Source organism: Eupeodes corollae, chromosome 1 (assembly GCF_945859685.1).
Source record: "Eupeodes corollae chromosome 1, idEupCoro1.1, whole genome shotgun sequence".
Lineage (NCBI taxonomy): Eukaryota > Metazoa > Arthropoda > Insecta > Diptera > Syrphidae > Eupeodes > Eupeodes corollae.
The window spans coordinates 284021941-284032217 of record NC_079147.1 but is presented as its reverse complement, the minus strand read 5'-3'; the positions used below and the strand labels follow the sequence as shown (position 1 = coordinate 284032217).

The 10277-nt window shown below is 40.4% G+C and overlaps 2 protein-coding genes across 2 annotated transcripts; both read left to right on the top strand.

Annotated features, from left to right (window-relative positions):
• Positions 1-4409: 4409 nt before the first annotated feature.
• On the top strand, positions 4410-5016 carry LOC129943280 (cuticle collagen 2-like). The gene is made up of 2 exons (XM_056052600.1): positions 4410-4500; positions 4565-5016. The coding sequence occupies exons 1-2, from the start codon at positions 4473-4475 to the stop codon at positions 4957-4959; spliced, it is 423 nt and encodes a 140-aa protein (XP_055908575.1). The 5' UTR covers positions 4410-4472; the 3' UTR covers positions 4960-5016.
• A 4259-nt stretch (positions 5017-9275) lies between these two features.
• LOC129943264 (collagen alpha-1(I) chain-like) lies at positions 9276-9846 on the top strand. The gene is made up of 2 exons (XM_056052572.1): positions 9276-9323; positions 9380-9846. The coding sequence occupies exons 1-2, from the start codon at positions 9293-9295 to the stop codon at positions 9772-9774; spliced, it is 426 nt and encodes a 141-aa protein (XP_055908547.1). The 5' UTR covers positions 9276-9292; the 3' UTR covers positions 9775-9846.
• The last annotated feature ends 431 nt before the right edge of the window (positions 9847-10277 follow it).

Here is a 10277-nt window from a genome sequence, read left to right as displayed (position 1 = left end):
ACTAAACCCTTAAACTATAAAACAAGTATGTAAGCCGGCCAAGGCTTAAAACCCCAACCCGACTACCCACTTTCAAGTGCCGATTGGAGCCACCAAAACTGGTTCTCCTGTTTCACCCTATCAGTTTGGTCCCGTTCGGACACAGCCCTACTGAACCGAAGGAACTCTGCTCCGCCTTGTGCCATGACGTCCCGATTGTACAGAAGTCGCCTATCCACGGTTCTTCGTGTGACGTGGTAGATTAACGGAACTGCCATTCTATCCTGTATCAGACCCCATTTGTCTAAAAAGAGGAATGCCTCTGGTGGAATGAAGCCGCTCAAGCGTGCACTTTCAAAATACTCGTCGTTCGGATAGAACGCCCCGAAAATTAAATTGTTGGTCGAAGACATAGCTCTTGCAATGTGACCTGGAACGAGTTTTATCACGAAATTGTCAATTCTGTTGATTCGGGCCCCGTTATATAGGACATCGTTGAAATAGTAATGCACATAAGAAGATTCGGCTGTTCGATATAAGCCGGTACAGCATCGTAAACACTGCCGCTCGAACACCCGAAACTTCTCCATCTGGGAAGGGGCAACGTTGAACCACACAGGACAACCATACACGATCATTGGCCGTATGAGGGCCATGTAGCAAATTACCTTCACTCTGGGGTCAAGCCGATTGCTAAAAAACAGACGTTTCGTCAGAGCGAAGGCTCCTCTGGCCCTGGTCAGAGTAGCATTTATGTGTCTGTCGAAATACAAATACTGATCTAACCAGATACTGAGGTACTTCACTACACTTTTGCTCGTTAATGGCTGCCCGTGAAGATCAACGATAACCATCTTGCGCCAATTCTTGCACGTATCCCTCCTGGCCCTAGCCAACGGAGTCCGGAACAGAATTATCTCTGACGGACATTTATTTTCAGTTTCCAGTCGTCGCTATATCGCTGAATCTTGTCGAAATCACGCTGCAAGAGAATTCTAATAACCTCAACCTTTCGGGCCGTTCTGTACGCAATTAGATCGTCGGCGTACGCAATTGCCTTTGAAAGACTACCTAGCAGATCGCTGGTGTAAATGCTGAAGAGAATCGGCGAATTCACCGCTCCCTGTTGAAGACCATTTTTAATTGAGAATGTTGTGGTAGAAGTTACATTGCCACTTTTGACAACAAACTTTCTACCGTTAAGCATATCATAAAGTATATATAACAATGGCTTGCTTATGCCAAGGCTGCTCAGTTTTAGGTAAACCCCCCTCCCCCCCCCCCCCAAACCATACGGTGTCAAAGGCCTTTTCCAAATCAACCAGAACAGTACCTGTGCATTGTTGTTTTGATTTATTCCATTGGATATCAGAAACGAGTTCAGACGCAGCATGAATTGTGTCATGACCCGCCTTGAACCCGAACTGTTTATACGGAATTATTTTGTTGTCCGCAGCCCACTTAGTCCACAGCGGTCTTCCAATGCATTGGATAATATGCATTTTTCAGTGCATTATTGAAGATTGTGGTGTAAATGACAATTGCCTCTATCGGTAAATATCTTAGTACAACCTTGAATATACAATAGACGCCTACTGACTTTTTGTTTTTATTGAATTGAAGATGCGCTGAAGCTCAACCTTCGTCACTTACAAGGTTCATGGTCCCGTTTGCTCGGCGATTATGGCATTTGTCAAGGAATCCTCATTTAACCAGCTCAAACCGCGGTTCTCAGATCACCATTGTGTGATATCATTTCGAAGGTAAAAGTGATTAAGTAATAAGTAGGGCTCTGTTTTCCAGGTCGTGGTTGGGGCGAATGCTAACATTCACCTTGTGCACTTGCTGGAAGGCAGCTCCCACCGCCTCCACTTTTTCCTTTGGATCTTCAATTATGTAAAAGTCATCGTCAAAGATGACTTCCTCTTGATCTATTTGCGCTGTCATTAGTACGTCTCTGTTCTCTTCAGTTCTTTTGAGTTTAAGACACGGAAGGTCATTATCGTTTTTTTTTCCTGAATATCTTGTTGATTTTGGGGAACATATTAGGGTCACTCGAATTAACTGACCGGATCTTGCGGTCCCAGTACTTGTTAATTAATAGCCTTTAGTTCTCCTTAATCAACAGATTGACATTTTTTATTGACGACTTCAGTGTCCTAACCTCCAAGTCGTGTGGGTCAGTAAGTCGTCTGTACAAGTTTTTGAGCCTTGTCAGTAAGCCACTCTTGTGCCTACGTAGTGCGTCAATTGTCGCGTTTCTGTAAGCGTCCATTTGGTCTTGTTCTTTGAACTTTGGAATTGTCCGTTCCATCGTTCGTTTTATTGTTTCGTCCATCTGTTGTAAATGTTGGTTAATTTTTGTATTTGTCAGGTTTCTGTTGTTTGGTGGGGCTATGTCACTCGATCGAAGTTCTCTCGCTGCGGCGTTGGTGAAACGAGGCCAGCGCATCTTACTGTAATTGTAAGAGTGCGTTGCAACGTATTCTTCCAATTCCACGCGTTCGTTACGAATCTGCATTACAGCAGCCAGTCCGCAGTGATCACAGTCGTACTCGACTGTATTTAAGCAGTTTCGAGGGTGGTTACCCACTTTGTCTGTAACTGTCAGTCTGGTGTCGTACAGCAAAAGATCCAGAAAGGAGCCGCTTCTTGGATACGATGGCTTTTCAGTAGCCAGCAGGTCAATGCCATATTCAACGCTGTAGAGATTCATCAAATTTAAAAGATGGTTACCTCTGGGATTGCTATGTTGATTTCCCTAATCTTCAGGTTTTGTGTTCAAATCAGCGGCTGTTTAGGAATAGTGGACTGTAATTTTATTGATGATGATTCACAGCGAAGCCCGAGCAGAAAATCTTCCCATACAAAATGCACAGAATGTAAAGGCAACGATAATAAGTTCATATGTAATATAAATGTTTATTTAATTCGATAATTGTTACCAGCTCCAAGAAAGGTCTGCTCTGTTTGGTGGTTCGCTTCAAAAGGGAAGATGCTTTGAAATATTTTATGCTTGCAGGTGCAACGAATATACGCACAAAAAGAAGAGCGAAAATTAAGTTACTGTGCTTTCAAATACAAACAAGAGTTTTACATTAGATTTCAAGTTAGCAAAAAAATAAGTTACAGTTTTGATTTGAGTTAAATTTAAAGAAGAATTCATAGTGTATGATTTGTAATGTTTGGTAATTATGAATAAAAATTATAATTGATAATTTTGATAAATTTGAATGAATGATTTTTAAGGCAAGTTAGATTTAGGTTGTTTAGTCCAGAACAGCGGCCATGATGAAGTTTGGGTTTTTTAAGGCGATGCAAGAAGTTTTTCTTCTCGTTTCATATGGCTGTTATCTAAAAGATTTATATACGTCAAAAGCTTGGGTGTAACTCTCATCTCTGAGCTGGTGCTCCTGCAACTTACTTAAGACCCTTGGACAGTATTGAACTAAGAGCATTAAGATTGATTGGTGATAATACCATCATAGGATTATTTAAGTCGCTCGAACATCTACGTGAAGTTTGTTGTCTCCCCTTTTTTACCGAATTATTAGAATTAGAAAGCTGCTTTCCTCCCCTTCAACAGTTTAACCGTAATACTCGCTCTTCTAGCAATGCTTATCAGTATCCCGTCGAGCCTCGGTCATTCTGTCAAGTAAATTGATTCATTCTTTACCAGTACTAAGCGAATGTGGAATTGCCTTGCCACACTCTGGCTTTCCCAGTCCGTGCAGTTTTCATTAATTTGAAATCAATGTGCATTGAAACCTTCTTTCAACCCTTCCCTCGCTTTCCTATTAAGTATTAAAATTTATTTTTTTTCTACATAACAAATTATTCTAAAACAGTTTTTAACTAGAAAATTAACGACTTCAAATTTTAAAATAAAATAAGATATAGAAAAATAAGATTCTCAAAAAATTGAATATACTCAATGCTAACAAAAAAGTTTTTAGTTTATCCCATATTTTAAAATATGGCAGTTTAGGAGTGACAAAATTCTTTTTTGTAAACTAAAAATTATAAATTTCTCCAAATCTTCATTTGTGATTCTTTCTTCCTCGATGATAACGAAAACCAATAAACTTGACACACTTTTTTCCAAAAAAATCCCAAAAATTAGTTTCATAGATTCGACGATATAGATATGCACCTAGACCTGCTTAGGATATCTTAAAACTACACCAGTTATGTTGTTGCTAAAATTGAAAGAAATAAAATTTAAAAGGTCAATTTTATCTGAGATTGAGATTTGTATCATTACACTCGTGCCTATACACATCTACAAATTGTTCACAACTCAATTTGTTTTTATTATAGGTTCTTATAATATGTTCTTAAAAAAAGCGAAATAGCTTTTATGGTGCGAATATTTAGATCATATAGACGACGGGTCCAATGAATTTCTATGAGTTCGTATTCTGCATGAAAATTGGTATAAAAGTGCTGAAGAAAAAAGCTTAAACATTCATATTTGTTTTGTATTCACAACAATGTTGACGGTGGTGTTTATCTTATGTTGTAAGGACAGACGAAAAATTTAAATAATGTTTTTTTAAGATTTTAATATTATTAAATTTCTTAGGTCTTGCGATTATAACCCAACCAACCTTCACTAAGGAAAGTGCAAGGGGAATTGAGGAACGTGCCTTTGGAGATCCTGTCTTTATATCAGGTGGCCAGCAATGCATTTGCCCACCAGGACCACCTGGCCCAGTAGGACAACTTGGAAATATTGGTGCTCCAGGTGATCGAGGTGATGTTGGAAATCCAGGTAGAGATGGACCTCCGGGGCCAATGGGACCACCTGGGGCAGTTGGTCCTGCTGGACCAGATGGGGCAATTGGACCACTTGGTCCAGTTGGGAGACGTGGAGCAGAAGGCTCTCCAGGACGTATGGGTCCTCCAGGACCACTTGGCCCAATCGGACCAATTGGACCCACTGGTCCAGCGGGAGCTGCAGCAGTTGCAGCTGGATAGATCTTGAAAACAATTGTGTTTAAAATTGAAGTTGGAAAATAAAATATTTTAAACATATTTGTTTCCGAATCTTTTTTGTTTACTGTCAAAAGCATGTACAAGTACAAACATGAACAATTTTTCGTTAGAGATTTAGATATTCCATTTTAAATCCAAACATCGTAATACGACAGCTTTTGGAATGCCAAAATACTCTTCCTAAAGCTGACTTAACCAGAGAATAATTAATTAAGTATTTGGTGGAGAATTTCATGTATGTACGTAAGAACTTACAAATTTCGAACAAAGGCTCTGAATTCGGAATGAAGATTGAAATTTGATTTGAAGGATGAAATAAAATTTGATGGAGATCCATGATCCTATATGAGAGTAAGCAAAAATCGTTTGCGTAATCCAAATGCTTTAAATAGGATGTCAAAGTCCATTGAATCCCTCCACTTCCAGAAAAAACTGCGTGCAGTACATCGCTTATTACCAGCAAAAACGATATCGGCGACAGAATACAGCCCTGTCTGAATCCGCTTTGGATTTTAAAATCATCTGACAACCTACCATCGTGTAGAAAGTGACACTTGGAGCCATCATATGTTGCTTTAATAATAGCAATTAATTATTCTGGGGTGCCTCTCCTCCTTCTCGAAGTCGATTAACAGCAAGTGTAGTGGTGATCGATATTCAACGCACTAGGAGGATGCAGCTCGGAATCCTGCTTGATTGGCATCGAGTGTGACCTTAAGGTGTTCTCTGATGCGTTCCAGTATGACTTTTGGTACTATTTTGGTAATGACAGGTAGAACACAAATTCCTCTCCAGTTTTCCCACTTTTTTAGATTTCCTTTTTTGGGGGGCTTGACGATAAATCACTTCTTCTACTCATCTTGGAAGCTTTCGGTGGTCCAGGCTTCTTTTATGAGCTTGATGACTTTGCCGCTTTTTTGTTCTTAAGTGCTTTAATTGCGGCAACGATCTCATCTTTACTAGGAGGCGTGGTGCGGATTCGGGGATTAGTTTGTTCATGACATCGGCTTCACGTTGTTTTGCAAACACTCAGTTTAAAAATGATGAAAAGTGTTCTTTCCACCTTCTAACACCGAACTTATGCAGCAATTATTCGAGCCCTTAACTGTTTGCGTTTGTTGATCTTTGCCCAAGATTCTTTTGAAAGCCAAGTGTTGTTGGTTTCTTCTTTCCGATCAACTATTTTTTCGGCACCTGAAATGATAACATTTTTCACAGCATTTCAATGGTGTTCGATGTCGTCATGTACTGTGCTGCTTATTATTCTCATTTCGGGTGACAAGTGATCCATAAATTGTTGAATTGTTGTGAAATCCTTTAGTGGTCATGGGCAAGTCCCATATCGGCAACGCCTCTTCTGTTTCGTAAATCCAAGAGACTGCTTCTAAAGCGTCGACTAATCGCGAAGTGGTCAATTTGGTTGGCAGACGCTTGCCTGCCCGTTGACACCCAGCTAATTTTATGACATAGTTTGTGCTCAAACATAGTGCCACCAATCATAAGGCTATTAGCGTTGCAGAAGTCAATAACCCTCTCACCATTATCATTGCTATTGCCGACTCCGTGAGCACCCATCACATGCCTTAGCCCGTTGTTGTTACTGCCAACCTTAGCATTGAGGTCTCCCATAACTAAAATTATACCTCCGCTGGGAATGTTGTTGTAGGCGGATCCTAGTAGACTCTAAACTCATTATTTTCCTTCATCAGATGCAAGCTCCGTCGCGAGGGTGCGTAACACTGTATAATGGTGAGGGGTCGTGCTCTAATCTGAAACCTAGCTTTGTTAAGCCTTTCACCAAGGGGCTTTCTTGAAAGGCTTCTGGTTGCCGTTTTTGTAAGGAGTAACTTAGCAGCTTCTCGAGCGTTTCCTGGGTCATGACTAGAGTAGAGCAGTACAGTGTTACGTGTCGGTGACTTGTATTTGCCCGATCCCAACCATCTCACTTCACTTAACCCTAAGATATCTATCCTGTACCGCATAAATTCTCTCTCTAATTGGAGGAATCTGACATTGTGCGGACCTTCAGTTCCTGCGTTCAGGAGCGTCCTCACTTTCCAGAAACCAATCTTTGTTTTGAAACAATAGCTAAAAGTCGTCAACGAGTAATCATTTATTATCCGAGGCGTAGTTTCGGTTTCTGTAGCGGGATGGTGTTCAGCTGCAGTTGATATTACATATTCGAAGGACAAAGACGGTAATCTTAAACCGAATATGAAATATTGAGGGTACTTTCATGAGCGAAACAATTAAGAGGGTTAAAAGTTTAAGACAAAAGATCATTTATAAAATAAGGAAGAGTGTCGGAGAAAAAACAGATTTGAATGTATCCAATACTTCTTGAATAGTCTCAAAGGTAATTTCCAACCCAAAAAAGAAGTTATTCATCAATTCCAAATGCACGCATTTTCCATTAGGGATCTTGCTGCCAAACTCTATACAATGGCTTTGAAATGTTAAGTGCAATAATCTTACTTACTTACTTACTTAAGGTGGCGCTACAGTCCTGTGTGAACTAGGGCCTCACCCAACAAACTTCTCCATCTAGCTCGGTCCCTAGCTAGATGTCTCCAATTTCGCTTTCCAAGTTGGGTGAGGTCACCTTCCACTTGTGCTCACCACCTGATCCGCGATCTTCCTCTACTGGGCTGTCCTATGGGAATGGATTCAAAGACTTTCCGGGCCGGAGCATTGGTTTCCATGCACTCTACGTGACCCAGCCATCTTAGTCGTTGGACTTTTACCCTTCTGGCTAAGTCTACATCGCTGTACAGCCCATACAGCTCGTCGTTCCATCTTCTCCTCCACTCCCCTTCGATGCATACGGGACAGTCGATCACACGAAGAACTTTTCTCTCGAACCGCTTTCATCCGCTTTTGTCATAGTCCATGCTTCTGCACCGTATTGCAGGACGGAGATGATGAGGGTCTTATAGCAACACTTTGGTCCCTCGAGAGAGGACTTTACCACTCAATTGCTTTCTTAGTCCAAAGAAACAGCGGTTTGCAAGAGTTATTCTGCGTTTGATGTCAGCGCTGGTGTTGTTTTCTGCGTTTACAGCGGAGCCTAGGTAGACGAGTCAAGGACTGACTACCTCAAAGTTACGTCTGTCGATGGTGACGTTTTGACCAAACGTCGGTATTGTATGTCCTTTCTTGACGACAGCAAATACTTTGTTTTGCCCTCATTAACCGTTAAACCCATTTTTGCCGCCTCTGCCACAATACTCACAAAAGCCCCATTGACATCCCCCTAAGTTCTTCCGATTATGTCAATGTCATCAGCATAAGCTAGTAATTAGACAGTATTTTGAAAGATAGTGCCTCTAGTGTTGACGTGTGAGCTCTGCACTACCAGAAATTTTGACTACTCTTGGGACATTGTAGTATTGCCGTAGTTTCTAGTCATGCAAAAATTGAATGCATCGATTATGTCTATTACAGGTCTTTGTAGCTTGTTTAAACTTATTCTTCTATGGGGTTGGCTTTGTATATTCGGAAGTGCCAAATAAGTCCAGACTTTAATACTTTGCACCTTTTTGGACCTTTTTACTATTAAAAGATAATTTTGTTTTTGTGAAAAAAAACGGTTTCAAATAATAGAACTTACACAAATTAAATATCTTACTCTCCTAACTTTAATTATTGGAATTGTGTATGCCAAAAAAAAGTCAAAACATTGCGCCTTGTGTAAGTTAACTGCTTTAAGATATCAACTCCCTAATTTATTTTTAATTGTATGATCTTCTACTCGCACACAGGAATGGTTGAGAGTTGTAAGTCACTAGGCCCTGGTTCACAAGGGACTGTTGCGCCACCCCATTTGATTTGATTTGATTTTGTATGATCTTCACCCTATTGATATTGTTGATAACCTAGCAATTCTTTTTAATCATCAAACCATAGGTCTTATTTAGGCAGGGATGTAGATACAATAGACCCACGTTTTGACTATAAAATAGAAATACTAGTTCATCAAGATCGATGATATTTCATTTATGTATTGTTGTTGTGCTGATCTAAAATTTTGCTCGTGTTATGATAAAACAATCATCAGAAATATTTTATAGCCACTCAGTGTTGTGAGCTATTGACCTCACCTTATGATTATGATCACCACAGGTTTATTTTTATCTAAATATCTCCAAAGAATGTTTACTCAAATTGAATGTCTTGATCATTGTAAACAATCTGTTGCTATTTCTTAGAATTTGCTGAAACTATTAACCTAATTTTAAAATTTTGAACTGGCTTAAATCATCTTTATAAAATACCATACTCAACACAAGTTACTATTATTCAAGTCAAAATAGTCATGAAGGCTACAACACTCCTTCTAGCAACAGGTAAGTGAGTGTCCCTAACTTTTTATCAATGTTTATTTTTATTTGTCTTCTTTAAGGAATCCTAGCTGCCGTATTATTTCTGGTAGAAGGAACTAAATTTCCCCAAAAACGAGCTTTTGGTATTGGCAATCGTGGTCAACCACCTGTGGTTGTGGGTGGACAAAATAATTGTGTCTGCCAGCAAGGTCCACCAGGGCCTGCTGGAGTTCAAGGTGTGAACGGTCCTCCTGGTGAAAAGGGTGAACGTGGGTTTGATGGATTGATAGGATTACCCGGTCCAGCTGGACCTGCAGGACCTCGTGGTTCACGAGGCCTTACCGGACCACCTGGCCAACCTGGTCCACCTGGGGCCCGTGGCAATCGTGGACAGAGAGGAGATATTGGGCCACCTGGTCCAATAGGGCCTGTGGGACCCATGGGGCCTATAGGTCCAACAGGCCCTGCAGCCTAGGTTATTTCATTGATAAAAATTACTGTACTCAACTGAAAAAGAGAAATAAAAAGCTTAAAAGAAAAACTTATTTCAACACCTGCAAAGAGTTGTGAAAAAATCTTTCGTTTTTTTTCTCCTCCTGATAAGAATCGAATTTTCCGCCACTTGACACATACAGTGCGATTGTGAGAAGCACGCTGTCGTCGCATCACTACCGCAGCCGACAAAAGGATCAAAGGCGACCATACTTAAGCCGCAGATCAACTAATCTCCCCTGAGACAACAAAAACAACACAGGGACTTTGGCTGCCTGTCAGTTTGACATACAAGACAGCATTCAATCCAGAAACGTCAGCATAGTACTAACGTATACAATACATTGTTTGTGACTTTAGAGTCATTAACATATTTTCCTTTTTGCAACTACGAGGTATGAGGTAAGTGAGCGGCTTTAAGAAAGGCATGATGTTACCTATACCAACAGTGTGCCTCTGCAGAGGTAGACAAGTTCCCATAGAGTT